At 54.0% G+C, this 15,055-nt stretch overlaps 3 protein-coding genes across 3 annotated transcripts; 1 reads left to right on the forward strand and 2 right to left on the reverse strand.

Annotated features, from left to right (window-relative positions):
• Positions 1 to 1,010: 1,010 nt before the first annotated feature.
• C1QTNF4 (C1q and TNF related 4) lies at positions 1,011 to 5,636 on the forward strand. The gene is made up of 2 exons (XM_080641467.1): positions 1,011 to 1,615; positions 4,496 to 5,636. The coding sequence occupies exon 2, from the start codon at positions 4,501 to 4,503 to the stop codon at positions 5,488 to 5,490; it is 990 nt and encodes a 329-aa protein (XP_080497593.1). The 5' UTR covers positions 1,011 to 1,615; positions 4,496 to 4,500; the 3' UTR covers positions 5,491 to 5,636.
• Positions 5,637 to 7,179: 1,543 nt separating this feature from the next.
• On the reverse strand, positions 7,180 to 8,810 carry FAM180B (family with sequence similarity 180 member B; the record flags this gene model as incomplete). The annotated part of the gene is made up of 3 exons (XM_080641572.1): positions 7,180 to 7,575; positions 7,797 to 7,867; positions 8,672 to 8,810. The coding sequence occupies 3 exons, from the start codon at positions 8,808 to 8,810 to the stop codon at positions 7,180 to 7,182; spliced, it is 606 nt and encodes a 201-aa protein (XP_080497698.1).
• A 1,039-nt stretch (positions 8,811 to 9,849) lies between these two features.
• Positions 9,850 to 15,021, reverse strand: NDUFS3 (NADH:ubiquinone oxidoreductase core subunit S3). Its single transcript, XM_080642292.1, has 7 exons — positions 14,893 to 15,021; positions 14,716 to 14,781; positions 13,448 to 13,545; positions 12,861 to 13,010; positions 11,603 to 11,728; positions 11,348 to 11,467; positions 9,850 to 10,096 (listed from the first exon to the last, which is right to left on the reverse strand). The coding sequence occupies exons 1-7, from the start codon at positions 14,951 to 14,953 to the stop codon at positions 9,929 to 9,931; spliced, it is 789 nt and encodes a 262-aa protein (XP_080498418.1). The 5' UTR covers positions 14,954 to 15,021; the 3' UTR covers positions 9,850 to 9,928.
• Between the last annotated feature and the right edge of the window lie 34 nt (positions 15,022 to 15,055).

Consider the following 15,055-nt stretch of genomic DNA (forward strand, 5'->3'; position numbering starts at 1 on the left):
CATCCCACCCTCACCTTGCCTCATGCCCTCTCCATAGGCCTTTCAAGCTGGTAAAGGAGACAGTCGCGTCTGATAGGGCTAGACAGGTGTTTCACCCTGTGCCCCAAATATCCTCATGCCCAGCCTCCGCTCATTCCTTTCCTTTAAGGCACATAGTCATTCATCGTTCGCCTCACATCCTGAAGACTTCATGAGGACTAACATGTATTAAATTAACTAGGACACTAAGTTTTGGGGGGTAACATAAGACAACTTCACGGGTCACCAAGCTTCTGAGGAACCATACAGAGGGCCAGTACTGGAGCCCAGCCCCCCCACCCCCACCCCCCCCCCCCCCCCGGTCAACCGGGTCAGGAACGGCACCAGCAGCTGGCACGTCAGAGCTGGACTCTTAAAAAGCCTGCCACTCGGTGTACTGAGTGCCCGGCAGGCCATGGCCTCCACAGCGGTCAGGAGAGAACAGCAGCTCTGATTAAGAGAGTTCAGCTCCCTGAGCTCCAGGGGGTGGGGGTGGGGGGGTCAAAGCCCAGAGTGGGGCCTTGGGAAGGGCCTCTGATGAGTGCTGACCTGGAAAGACAGCTGTTCTCAGCCCTGCCCGCCGCCCCCATCCTGCTACCCTGGCCCCAGCTAGGCAGGCTGGCAGGGTCCCTCTGCACACAGGCCCTTCAAGTCCTTTCCTTGTCCCTCTCAACCCTCTCCCTTCTCTCGGGCACTGACAAAGCAGCCTTTCCAGCCAAAATTCAGTTCTGCCCCAAGGAGTCCGCTCCTTCCTCACCCCCTCCCCAGGGGGCCGAGGCTGACCCTGTGATGTCTGGGTACTTTGTCTTCCTCCTCCTGTCCTAACCAACAGTGGGCACTGTTTTCGGGTTTGGAGGTGAGGCAGAAAAATTAGGTCAATTTAAGCCCTTCCTATACTGGCGACATTGACCCATTTACCTTCTCTTCCCTCAGACCCCCTCCCCCAATGCCACTCAGCCTGGACATCTGCCCCAGCCAAAATCTCACCTTCCACTGTCCTTGCAGCCCAGAGGCCAGTCCGGTCTCTGTGTCCCGCTCCAGTCCCCTCTCCTCCAAGCAGAAAGGAGGATGGTCTATAGAGTGCCCTGGGCCACCCCCAGTTTGGCCTCTGCCGCAGGCCTCAGTTTCCCCTTCTGCTAACTTGGATTAACGATGCCTGCACGCTAGAGCCAGAGGGATGAAGCCAACTCCAGGGAGATCACGCGTGGGGAAGGGCCCAGAGTCCGCGCAGCCTGCGCAGGGGCCTCCTCGGTGCTGGTGCCGAGCCCCTAGGTCCGCTGCTCGGCTTCCCACCGAGGCGTGCCCCTCCCTCTAGCTTCTCTGCTCTCCCCTTCCCGCCTCTCCCCCGCCTCTCCTCCCGCCCGCTGCTCGGCTCCCTCTCTAGCTGGCCTCTTTCCCTCGCCCTCGCCGCCCCAGCCCACCCGGGTCCCCGCACCCCGCCGCCGCGGCCCGGGAGAAGCTGCCCGAGCCCCCGCCGCCCCGCCAGGCCCCTCCCGCCGCAGCGCGGACGGTCTGTGCGCGGCCCGGAGCCCGGAGCCCGGAGCCCAGAACCCGAGCGGGCTCGGAGCGGACCGACCCGACCTGCGTCCTCAGCCAGGTGAGGGCGAGTGTTGGGGAGGTGGGGGCGGCCAGGTTTATCATGAATGGGGAGCGGGGGCGGGGAAGGCGCGTGGAAATCGGGTCCTTCCCTGAAAGGAGGACGTGGGAGCTTTTTCATGAGAGGCTCAAGGGCTTTTTCTCGGAAAAGATGAATAAAGGAGGGTCTGGCGGGGAGGGGGGTGGGATATGAGGGGAGGAGGTCTGGGGTACCCCTTTCGGAGGGATTTTTTTCCCACGAGAAATGATTAATTGGCGTCTGTGAAAGGGGGATTTATTGGGAGCACGAGGAGCCTTCAAGGTAGGTGGGGAGGGGAGTTCTTGAGGGAGGCAGGATTTGGGGAGAGGGTTGGGCGAGGAGAGGGGCTCTGAGAGCCCCTTAGCCTGACATCGCTGCACCTCCCCCATGGGTTCCCGGGGCTCTGGGTCTGCCCACTTATCTGTGTCCCAGTTTTTTCTCTTTAAAGATGACTATTTTGCGCTCCACCTGGACGGAGCTAGGAACAGCCATTTCCTTCCCTGCAGCGGATGCCCACCTGACCCCCTCCCACCTCTGACCTGCTCAGGGAAGGAGGTTTAGGGACGGGGACCTAGGCATGTGGGAGCTGGGCAGTGCTGGGTGAAACGAAGGTGGGGTACTGGGCACACAGGAGGACCCTCTGGCGCTGGCGGGTGCACCAGCCGGCTGGGGGTAGGATGGGCAGGGCCAGGCAGAGCTCAGATGCTCCCACACTCTCAGAAGGCAAAACGCTAGAGTTTTGTTTGGTTGGCTTTATTTGGTTTTGCTTCCTTTCTTCACCCCTGATGCCAAGACTCATTCCACTTGACTCCCCTCCTAATTGTGCAAAAAGGGAAACTGAGGCAGAGGACAGGTTGTCTGGAAATAGCTGTGTCTAGGAGGGAAAGGCCGTGGAGAGGAGGTCGCACTGATTTTGGAGTCAAAACCCCCGTTTCAAGGCTTGCCTCAGTGCTCCATGCGTGATCTTGGTCCAAAACACTTGCTCTTGTTGGGTCGCGGCTTTTCTCATCTTCAAAGTGGGAGCAGACCCACTTGTCTGCCAGGTTTGCCATGTGCCCAGATATTTCCAAAGAATTTTTCAAAGGGAAATGCACGGAGGTGCAGTCTTCACCACTCCACCTGCAGATGCCTCTCCCCCACCAAGGGTCTTGGCTAACCCATAGGGGCCTTTGTAGGAATTAGGAAAGGTACCTCCTCTGGAGGGAGAGTGTTCAGCTGGGCTAGGGACTTGAGGTCTTTCTTAAGAGGATTAAGAAAAGGCACACTTTTCTCCAGCTGCAGCAGCCCCACACATTTGGGCAAGTGTAATGTGGGCTAGATTCCAGTGCCCACCTACCCTAAGGTGAATGCCCTTGCTGTGTAGAGAGCACGTCTGTACAGCTGCACCTGACAAGCCATCTCAGCAGGTCCCCGTGTCTCAGAGAGACATAAAGCTACACATGCTCCCAGGATATTGCCTACAGAAGCCCACATGCTAGGCTGTTGCCAGCTCATTTTGTGTCCTGCTTTGTCTCCACTTCAAGGCCTTTGGGTATTCAATTCCCAAAGCCTATCTACGCCTACTAGGAAGCTGATGGAACCCCGCCATCGCAGAGTGGCTCCTTTGAGTTAAGCAGAGCCTTCCCCAAGCTCCCAGGAGTAGGAGTTACTGAGTCCCTAACCCCTTATGTCAAGAACTTGATCAGATTGCTTCTCTCAAGGCCAAGAGCAGAAGCATCTACACACCTGGGTGACACAGCCGCTCAGACTGTGTTCACACCTGTTATCTCAGAACATTTTCACAGTCAGCTTGTGGAGGAGGTTTCCTCCCCTTTACACAGAGGAAGCCGTGCCCAGAGAAGTTAAGGAACTTGCCTAAGATTTCACAGCGTGTAAGTGGTAGAGCCAGGACCCAGGCCCAGGTCTAGCTGTCTGTCCTCTCCACCCCACCACTGAAGAACAACGCTGCTGACCTTACAACGTTGTCAGAGGCCTGCTGGAATTGTTGCTCTCCCTCTGTTACCAGTAGCTCCTGGCTCTCTCCTTTCCCTGTGACCAGCCCCAAGCTCAGAAAAGGAGTCACTTTCACTTACTCGGGGGAACTGCCTCAAAGCCCAACTGTTCTGGCCTCTTTAGTGCAAGAAGGGCCCCTGAGGATTCCAGAAGCCCAGTGTGGAAGCTGACTCTTGAGTGGGTCAGAGACCAGGGAAGGGGTCAGGGAGTAGCTATTTCCTTTCCTGCCCAGATGGGCTGAAACAGTAGCCATCATGGAGGACATCAGTACAGCACACCAATGCCTGAGTGAAAGGCAAGCTGAAGACCACAGAATAGCCACAGGAAAATGCAGCAACCCAGAGGCTGAAGGAAACTCAGAGACCCCTTGCCCACCCCTTGTGTTCCCAGGACCCCTGGGTGCCAAGGAGAAGGGGATAGGGTAAGCCCCTACAAACAGAGCATTCTGCTTGTATCTGTGTTATATGTATGACAGCTTTCACGTGAGAAAGGGGTTCCAGTGCTTATAAGAGTAAAAGTTTGAAGAATCACTGGCCTAATCTAATGGTTCCCCAAGTGTGGTCCCTGGACCAGGAGCATCTACTTTACCTGGGGATTCTTTGGAAAATGAAAATTCTCAGGCCTCATTAGACCTACCAAATGCAAACTCTGGAGATGAGGACCAACCATGCATGTGTGAATAAGCTCTCCAGGTGACACTGAGTGCTGAAGTTTGCAGATCACTGATTAATCCAAGTGCATAGGAAACCGAGTCCTAGTTAAGCATCAAGGGCAGGGCTGGGAAGAGAACCAGTCTCCAGGTCCAGAGCTCCGGGAATTTGGAGGTGCCCCCGCCCAACCCTCCTCTCCTTCCCTCTGCCCTCCTTGCAGGCGCCATGCTGCCGCTCCTGCTGGGCCTGCTGGGCCCGGCAGCCTCCTGGGCACTGGGCCCGGCGCCCGGCTCCACCGAGCTGCGCTCGGCCTTCTCAGCGGCACGCACCACTCCTCTGGAGGGCACTTCGGAGATGGAGATGGCGGTGACCTTCGACAAGGTGTACGTAAACATCGGGGGCGACTTCGACGCAGCCACGGGCCAGTTCCGCTGCCGCGTGCCGGGCGCCTACTTCTTCTCGTTCACGGCCGGCAAGGCTCCGCACAAGAGCCTGTCGGTGATGCTGGTGCGCAACCGCGACGAGGTGCAGGCGCTGGCCTTCGACGAGCAGCGCCGGCCCGGCTCGCGGCGCGCCGCCAGTCAGAGCGCCATGCTGCAGCTCGACTACGGCGACGTGGTGTGGCTGCGGCTGCACGGCGCCCCGCAGTACGCGCTGGGCGCGCCCGGCGCCACCTTCAGCGGCTACCTGGTGTACGCCGACGCCGACGCGCCCGCGCCTGCGCGCCGCCCGCCCGCGCCCCCCGAGCCGCGCTCGGCCTTCTCGGCGGCGCGCACGCGCAGCCTGGTGGGCTCGGATGCGGGCCCGGGCCCGCGACACCGGCCCCTCGCCTTCGACACGGAGCTCGTCAACATCGGCGGCGACTTCGACGCGGAGGCCGGCGTGTTCCGCTGCCGCCTGCCTGGCGCCTACTTCTTCTCCTTCACGCTGGGCAAGCTGCCGCGGAAGACGCTGTCGGTGAAGCTGATGAAGAACCGCGACGAGGTGCAGGCCATGATTTACGACGATGGCGCGTCGCGGCGCCGCGAGATGCAGAGCCAGAGCGTGATGCTGGCGCTGCATCGCGGCGACGCCGTGTGGCTGCTCAGCCACGACCACGACGGCTACGGGGCCTACAGCAACCACGGCAAGTACATCACCTTCTCCGGCTTCCTGGTGTACCCCGACCCCGACCCCGCCGCCAGCCCGCCCGGCCTCGGGCCCCTGGAGCTCTGAGCTCCCACTTGGAGGAGCCGAGGGCGTGCATGCCGAGCCGCGCGGCCCCACCACTCGCTGGCGAGCATGACGGCCCGCCCAGCGCGGCTGCATGCCAATAAAGCGGGCCTGCGCCAGCGCCTGTGTCCGGTCCTGTTCTCTGTCTTGACTGCGACATTTTGTCTCTTTGGGGGCGGGAAGGAAGGCACTGACTATGGCAGACGTGGGGTGAGGGTCGGGGGTCAGAGGGCAAGATTAATCAGGCTCTGGGAAGGTGAGATGAGAATTCGAATCCGACACTTGTAACCCGTTGTGGGCCGCCTACCCATTCATGTCCCTTTCCAGTCAGTTCCTGTCCAACTCCTCCCCACTGACGTTCCATTCTTGGGGTCCACTGATGGTTGACAAGGGGCAATACCCGGCTACGTGTGGGAGTATGGGAGTCAAGGAAACAGCACATGCCTTCTTCCGGTCAGGTGTGTGAAGGGGATAGCAGCTGGTACCTGGGTGCCCCACCTCCTACCGTCCCAGGATTAGGAGGGCGATTTGCTCAGGACAGGGGTGAAACAGCTTACTCTGACATGGAAGAACCCAGGAGGCCAGAACAGAACATTTTATTGGGGTGGGGGGGAGCTACACAGGATCAGGGGCTCCACCAGCCAGCTTCGGCCTGTTTCTGTCAATCCCCTCCCAGCCTCACTCCTTCCTCTGAAGTGTTCATCTGAGCCTTGGTGAGATGGACCAAAAAACATCCCTCCTGCCCTAAAAATGTACATTTCTCCATCTTCCCTTCACTCTTCTAATAGACAAAACTCAGAATGCCCAGGCTATTCTCCCAGTCCAAATGGGGAACGTGGAGATTCAGGGGCCCCAGAGAAGTGGTTGGGCTTAAAGGGGTACCTAAATGGCTGGGGGTGTGGAGCATGCAGAAGGCTCCCTTAGATTCCCAGGGCCTCATGGACTGCCAGGGTAGGGCTGGAGGGTCTGACCCCCTGACTTAGGGGTAGCTTCCCTTTCAGCATCTTTTAAAACACATTTCTCAATCCTGACCCCAACAAACACCACACACACACCACACATACACACAGACCATACCACACACATACACACCATACACACATACACACCACACACATACACACCACACACACATACACAACACACATACACACCACACACAGACCACACGCACACAGACCACACACATACACAACACATACACACCACACACATACACCACACATACATACACACAACCCACACACATACACACCACAGACCACACGCACACACACACCATACACATACACACCACACACAGACCACATAGACACACACATCATACACATACACACCACACACATATACACACACCACACACATACACACCACATACACATACATACCACACGCACACAGCACATATACACACCACACACACACACACACACACACACACACACCACACACTCTGCCTGCAAGTCCTGCTTCAGTTTTGCACCTGCTGCCTGGGACCCAGGCTGGGCTCTTTGCCTATCAGGGCCCAGGGAAGAAGATGGGGAAGAGGTAAACATGGGTCCAGGGTGCAGCCCTAAGCCCAAAGACCTGAACACAGTGGGAAGAACCAGGTGCCATATGGAAGCCCCTGCCCAGGATGAGTCTGGCTTGTGGGGGGTGGGAATTAGGGGGCTGATAGGTGAAAGGGGACGGTCAGGGGAAGGGGTCAAGGATTGAGGCCCAGGGTCCCAAAGGAGGAGGCTGGCCCTCGGGGCAGAAGCCTTTGCACAGGTCCCAGAGTGTTTCTTGTGCCAGGAGGGCAAAGACCTGGGCCCAGCGACCCCTCTCCTCAGCCTCCAGAGCCTTGTGGAGCCGGTAGACACAGGATAGGCCAGTGAGGAGCAGATGTTCAAAATCCCAAGGGCTAAGAGGAGGCCCCTTCCGCAGGCCCTGGAACTGCTGCAGCCACTGCTCAGCACCCTCCAAGTCACTGGGCACATGGTGCTGCAGGAGGAGCCCGAGTCGGCGGCCTGGACGGGTGGACGCCAGTTCCTCATCCTGGATGTGCAGCTGCCCCATGACATCCAGCTCGAGCTTGGCCCAGAGCAGCTGCAAGGGGAGCTGTGTAAGGAGTGGGCAGAGCTCCGGGGGCAGGGTAGGGAGCTAGAGTGGGCCAGGGGGGCATAAGCAGGCAGTAGGTCCCATGCTGGGTTGCCCCCCACCCCCAACAGGCCCAGCTTGAGACATCCCCCTTCCCAACTCAGTTTAGGGACCTCTGGACATTTCCACCCCCGCGCCCCAACACCCATGTCCCAAGCTGGAGGAAAGACCTCAAACATCACTTCCGGGGCCTCTGGCTCCTGCAGGCCACCTGCCACGCTGGTGCTGTCCATGCGCTGCCCTGGGGCAGCAGAGAGAAGTCAGGCCCCTGCCAAGCTCCATCCTAAACAACCCAACTTCCCAGAAGTGCCCCTTCGCTGCCTTTAAGAGTGTCTAGAGGTTTTAGCTACAAGAGTAGGAATGCCATTCCATCCCCCTCCCCACTCCCTACACACATATGCACATTGACATTTGCCACCCAAGGCATAGGTCTTATTCCAAGATCATCATCCCAAACCCAGATACCACCTCGACAAATGTCCAGAACTCCTCCTTGAACTTCACAGTTCCCTTGGCCAAGAGCTCTAGGGCAACGGGTCACAAGATACTTTACTTCCCACTTTCCCTCCTTCCCTATCATCTGGTGACAGTGTAACCTAAAACAGTGCTAGTGACCTTCCCCAAAGATTGAGGACCCCTTTTGGAAAGAACCCACTCCTTCCTTACTCCTCAGTAGTGATGGTATGCAAGGCAGGGAGGCCAGGCAAGGCAGGATGTCTGTTGCAGCTTTCTTCATCCCACCCCAGGGTGCACCCATCCCTTGAAAAGATTGTTCCAAGCCCAGGGCAGATCAAGTGAAACTGCTTCAGGCATCAACCGGAATAAGCCCAGGCCCAACTCTGTCCAGGGTCAGCACCTACATTTATCTCCCTTCACTTCACCTGGACCTTTCCTGTCTAGGGGAGGGGCCCATACCATTAACCACTGCAGCACAAGTCAGCCCACAATTCCTAGGCCCTGCTAGGCTCAGATAGAACCAACTATAACTGCTATTAGCCAGCAGCCTTCCTTGGTTCCCATCCACCCCACCCTGAAGCCCTGGTACCTTCATGGTGCTGGGTTATAGTCAACCCAGGGAGGAGGCAAATGGCTACCATTAGCCAAGCCAGGAACTTAATTTTCCCCGCCATGCCCCACCGCGTCCTCTGAGTTCTGCTCTCCCTGGCTGCTCTCTGCTCCTGCATCCGCCTGCCACACACCGTGGCTCCAGCTTTCCACTGCAGGCTGCTCAAGTGTTCCCCGCTTTGCGTGTCAGTCTTCAAAGCAAAACAGGGAGGAGCTGGCTCTGGCTTCCCAGGGCTCTTTCCATCCCGTAGAAATGTGAAATCCTTAGTTGTTGGCAGGAGGCTGTTGCTACCCAGATGGGCCGGATTCTTAGTTAATAGAAAAAAGGTGTTTGGTAGCAAACAGCTTTAGCTTGGCCCTCCTAAAAGGTAGGGAAGAGCCCGGGCAGTAATACTATTTATCTGTCCTCATACCCAAAACATCCTGCAGCTGAGCCCAACTCCTGACGCCCCATCCCCAGCCCAGCCTCCAGGGAGCCCCTCAACAGCCAAGAACATCAGCTGCAAAGCCCAGTCCTACATATGCAGGCCAGACTGACTGGACAGTGCCATGAACAGGCAAAGCCAAGCACTTCCACCTCAGGCACTCAGCCAGACATGCCGAACACAGTCCAGACCAGCTGGGGTGGGGAGAGTCCTATCCCCCTGAAAGCTCTGCAGCTCCTGGATGTCATTGCCTCAGCCTTGGGTCCTCCTTTGCTTGTTGACAACATTCTTGGCTCAGGCCAGAGTCTAGGAAGATTCCCTTAGATCAAGCGTGATGGGCTGTCAGGTTGCAGGGTTCAAGACTCAAAAACGGGCTGCAGCTCTTCCTGTTGGCTCATGGAACCCAGTGGATATTTGGATGGAATGAGGGTGGGTAGTGGTTTCCTGGTTCCACCCAAGCCCCTGGACACATAAGCTACTGCCAGACATGGGGCTTTCTCCAGCAGTTGTTGAGACTCTGCTAGAGGCCATGCCCACCCACCCTGAGCCCTGTGTGCTATGTGAACTTTGAATTTCACCCTCAGAAATACATCCAGGCCTGCAGGTCACCACATGTGTAACTGCACTATTTAGTCCCATTAAAACAGACTCCCAATTTGGTAATCAGCAGGGAAAACTGCCTGCCATCTCGCCTCTCCTGAGTAAAAACTTCTTGATGATAAGCACACAGGAATTGGCGAGTCTAGGATTTTATTTACAGACACTCAATTATAGATAAGGCGCTTTCTAGGATCCAGATGGCTTCCCTGGAGCTACTTGGTTTCGGGTTTCTTGTCTCCGGCTTCCAGCTTGAGACTCTCAGGGGGCTGTCGATAGGCAGGGAAAGCCTCCCATGGGCTATTTAAGTCAAACTTGCGGAACTCTTGGGCCAGTTCTATCGGTTCAGCCACCACACGCTTCACTTCATCATCATAGCGTAACTGCAGAAGAAAACGGCAGGTTTGTGCACGGAGGAAGGCCTTGTTACAGCAAGCAGCCCACTTTCCCATGCCATGGGTGATTTCTCCAGCCCCTTTACTTCTCTATTCTTGATTCCTGTCCCAGCCTGTTTCAAGTCTCCATCCACATGTTACTTATCAACCATAGTCCAAAATGCCCTCTATCTCATGCCCTGCCATCACCCGGTCAGGCTCACCTGCCCACCATCCCATTATGAGCTCTTTTCCAGCTGAACTGAATTTGTTCACCCATCCACACATTTTATAAGATTAGCATTTGCCCAGGATTAGGGAGCAAGTCAGTGGCTGAAAAGAGTACACCTAAACTGGCAGGCACTCCAGTTCAGGCCCTGGGGCCTTGGCATTATCGGTGTCAAGATGTGAGGCAATCAATTTGGCATGGCTTTTCTTGTTATTGGAGGATCAGCTGGATAAGAACAAACAAGTGCTAGGGTTAAGAGGCAATCCAAATTAGGGGGACAGTAGTGGTGAAAGAAGAGGAGAAGAGAGGGAAGTAACCCTGACCAGAAGTAGCTTGAGAAGGAAAGGGGACCATGCAAAATACTAAGAAAACAGGAGCATTCGAGCACTAAAGAGAAGGGCTGGATTGCCACTATCTTGGTATTTCTAAAAAGTTACTTTGCTACAAAATCACCTGTGTTAATGTACACACTAGATTATCTCCCTGCTGACAAACAACCTGCAGCACAAGGATGGTAAAGTAAAGCACTGAAATTCTTTATAAGGCCCTGATAGTCACATGTTACTGGTCCTGCCTCTGGCCATTCTCAAAGACTGAATATTCAGTGTCTTCCCTGTCAACTTCCTTCTCAGAGATCCAGGGTAGGGTAAAATGACACTCCACTTTCAGATCTTGGGGACAGACTCAGTGTGTTCTCAAGGCTGCCCTGATCATCAAATGATCACTACAATAATGGCTAACATCAACTGAGCATTTATAATATACCAGGTATTACATATATATCATTTAGAACACTGCAAATCTTATTGGTTAAGTACTATTATTGTTCCCAATTCAGAGATGAGTAAAACTGTCATAAGGAAATTAAGTAACTTACCCCAAATTATAAAAGTAGAGCTAGGATTTGAATCCAGAGCCAATGCTCTTAAACCACCACAATCCACAAACCATATTTCCTGCCATGCCCAGGATGCCCCAGGTTACCTGGCAGTCCTTCCCTGAGGCTGCTACCACAGTTCCAAGGCTCCTACCTCAACGTAGCCAGACAGGGGGAAGTCTTTCCGGAAAGGATGTCCCTCAAAGCCATAGTCTGTCAGAATCCTTCTTAGGTCAGGGTGGTTAGCAAAGAAGACTCCAAACATGTCCCAGATCTAGAAAAAAAAGGCCCTCGGGCAACCAGTCCATCATGGCCAACATGGGGGTAAGGGGCTGTGCTGCCCAGAGTAGTTCCAGCCAATTTTGCAACTCTGGCTCAGAAGCACGGTCCACCATGCCCAGTAACTCACCTCCCTTTCATACCAGTTTGCTGCCTTATACACAGAGACAGTAGACTCAATGGGTGTCAGCTCATCTGTATAAGTCTTCACACGGATGCGGGAGTTGAAGCGCAGAGACAGCAGGTTGTAAACAATCTAGGGAGAACAGAGGAAATGGAGGACCAAGATGGGCACAAGCTGAAGGGTCTAAGGCTGAAGTCCCTGAGGGGAGTATCAATGATGAGGACACAAGGTGAATTAGGTAAATCTGCCTTCTATCCTGAAGCTCAAAACCTCAAGATCCTCCTATACTTACAACTGCTTCCAAAGGCCTACGCCACACAGACATGTAGCTGCTCAGCAGTCAGCATACTTGTCTTTGTTCATGCTATTCCCTTTGTCTAAGGATGTCTCCAAACCACATCTCCCCCAATCCCAATCCTCACTGGACTAATTCCTGGTCTTTTGGTCATCCATTAAGACTCAGCACATTCTCTCTCCCTTCAAAGAAGCCTCCCGGACAGGGGTAAGTGGTCCTCCTGCATTCTTATAGCACATCTTTAACATACCAAGTATTATATGTTATTACAATAAGCTGTTTATGTAGCCTCCCTGACTAGAGTTTGAGGGACTCCTGGAAGGCAGTTATTGGGTGTTATTTCTCTCTCTATCCCAGGGTCTGGCAAATAGTATATTATCAGTAAATATCAATAGTTAAATATATTGAAAACTTGTGTGCTAGCAATCTACCTGTACTATCTCATTTAAATATATATTTTTATTGATTTTTTACAGAGAGGAAGGGGGAGGGATAGAGAGTTAGAAACATCCATGAGAGAGAAACATCGATCAGCTGCCTCCTGCACACCCCCCACTGGGGATGTGCCCGCAACCAAGGTACATGCCCTTGACCGGAATCGAACCTGGGACCCTTCAGTCCCCAGGCCGACGCTCTATCCAGTGAGCCAAACCGGCTAGGGCTGTACTATCTCATTTAATCCTCACAACCACCCTATGAATTAGGGACAACTTTATACTTATTCTGCCCAAAAGAAAATTAAAACTCAGAAAGATTAAACAAAATATTCACACAGTGTATAGGTGGCAGAGCCAGGATTTAAACTCGAGGCCTGCCTGATTCTGAGGCCCTAGTTTAACTGTTTTGATAAGCTGTTTGACCCAACTAAACCTAAGAAGGCTATGGTTCCTACGGGCAACTGTTACCCTAAAAGTGTTCTGTTCCCTTTCCTTCCTTTACCCCCAAAACCTTTCAAACCTCCTGACTGACCTCAAAACGGTTCTGCCGGGTTGGGATGTCCACTGCTGTCAAGTCAGCCAAGGATTTGAATTGTGCATTGGTGTGATCCCTGAGGAAAGTCAGCACTGGAATGACTCCATCAGGATGGATACAGATCTCCAACTCATTGAAGCAGGTCACCTGCAGACATGGGACAGGAGGTAGAGACAACAAAGAGCTACCAAGGAAGCAACTAACTTGAGCTGATTCTCCTGATTTAAGGCAGAGAAAGAGACCTGAGTTGGGATAGAGGAATCTGTGGGGCTTTTTAAAAAAAGTTTTTCTTGATTTTAGAGAGAGAGGGGAAGGGAGAAGATTTTAGAGAGAAACATTGGTAAGAGAGAAACATCAATTGTTTGCCTCCTCCACAGCCCTACTGGGGATCCATCCCGCAACCGGGGCATATGCCTTGACTGGGAATTGAACCAGTGACCTCTTGGTTCATGGGTTGATGCTCAACCACTGAGCACACTGGCTGGGCAGAATCTGTGGTTTTTGATCCCAGGCTGGCCACTCCCACATGACCTGAGAATATGGTTCTTTCTTGATCCCAGCCAAACAACAGTACTGAATATTACCTGAACTTGTTGGATATACTTAGGCAGGATTTCAGCCACATACTCTCCAAAAGCTGAGAGCTGTTTGTGGGCCACATCATTCCATGGTCTGACAGTGGCTGAAAGGAGAAGGCATATTTAACAAACAAATGGCAAAGGGAGCAACCGCCCTGCATCCAATCTAGTCTGGGCTTATAAGAGGCTCCCTGTAGAACTTTGAGAAAGGTGAGGATGGAGGGAATAGGAAGTGATGAAACCTTAGGGGAAATGCCACCTACACAGTCCACAAAGACTCTCATTATTGAAGCTGGCATGTTTGCCTCTTCTCAAAACTACTCCATGGTTCTTCCCTTCACGAAGCCTGCATTTCTGTTAAAGCAACATACGTTTCCGCTCTCTTACCAGACTCCATAAGGATGGGAAGCAGAACGTTTGCTTCTGTGTATCTCCTTAGCACCTGGCTCATAGCAGGCTCTCAGGAAAGAACTTCAGGGCTTACGAGCTCTCACAGATTCTCCAATTCAGTGGTTGGCAAACTGCGGCTCGCGAGTTTGCCGCTCGGTTGACTAGGGAGTTTGCCGACCACTGCTCTAGTTGAAACCTTATTTATTTATGCATAGATGAAGCAACGGAGACCCAAAGAGGGGGAAATGCCAGGTCTCCTGACTCCCAGTTGGTTTATATTGTCTATAACGTATCTCTACACACGCTTTCATGCAACCTAAATCACTAAGCACCCAAACATCATAGACTGCAGGGTAATGGTTATTTGGTCTCTGGCAGCAAGCAGGCCTGCTCTGTCACACAACAGTGTTGTAACCCTGAGCAAGTTATTTCTCTGGACTGTTTCCTGCCTGATCCATAGTATGAAAATACTATCTACCTCATAAGATTGTTGCGAGGACTTTAAGACCATTCATAAAAACACTTCCCAGGTGCCTGGCACACAATAAGCACTCAATTACTGTGAGCTACTATGACAACAGGCTCTATATTGGGCTCTAAGGCCCAAATATTGTTTCCTGCTCGCAAACATTTGACAGTTTAATCAGAGAAAAAGAATCACGGAAGTGGACAAGGGGGCAATCATGGACATAACAGAGGACCTAAGGGCACAGGGAGGGCCCGATTCGGCCTGCAGAGTGAGGATCGTTGCAGTCAGCTCTCCAAGGACAAGTAGATTTGCCAAGACGCAGGGAAGGGCATCCCAGAACAAGGACAAACATGACGAAGGGAATGAGGAGTCCCCACCCGTAGTCCCGAGAAAGGCCGGGCCCGCACATACTCACGGCGCTTGTCGGCCGCAGCGCTTTCCCTCCTCACCGGCAGCAACAGCGCCGAGGATCGTCCAACCACTGCACAGGAAGATAAAAGGCACAGGAGCGCAGTGTGAGGCCTGGGGGGCTCCCTGCGCTGGTCGCGCCGCTGCTCCTGCCCCGAGCCTCATCCGGTCATCCCCTGCTCACCCCTGGGCAGCGCTACGGCCCCCACGAGCCCCCGACACCAGGCCCTAGCGGCGGCAGCCATGATCCCCAGATGCAGACCAAGTAGCAAAGGCAGGACCTACAGGACACGGAGCCACAAGGACACGGACCGGAAGCGGAAGTGTGCTTTATATTTTCTTCCGGG

Source organism: Plecotus auritus (genome assembly GCF_963455305.1).
Source record: "Plecotus auritus genome assembly, chromosome: 9".
NCBI lineage: Eukaryota > Metazoa > Chordata > Mammalia > Chiroptera > Vespertilionidae > Plecotus > Plecotus auritus.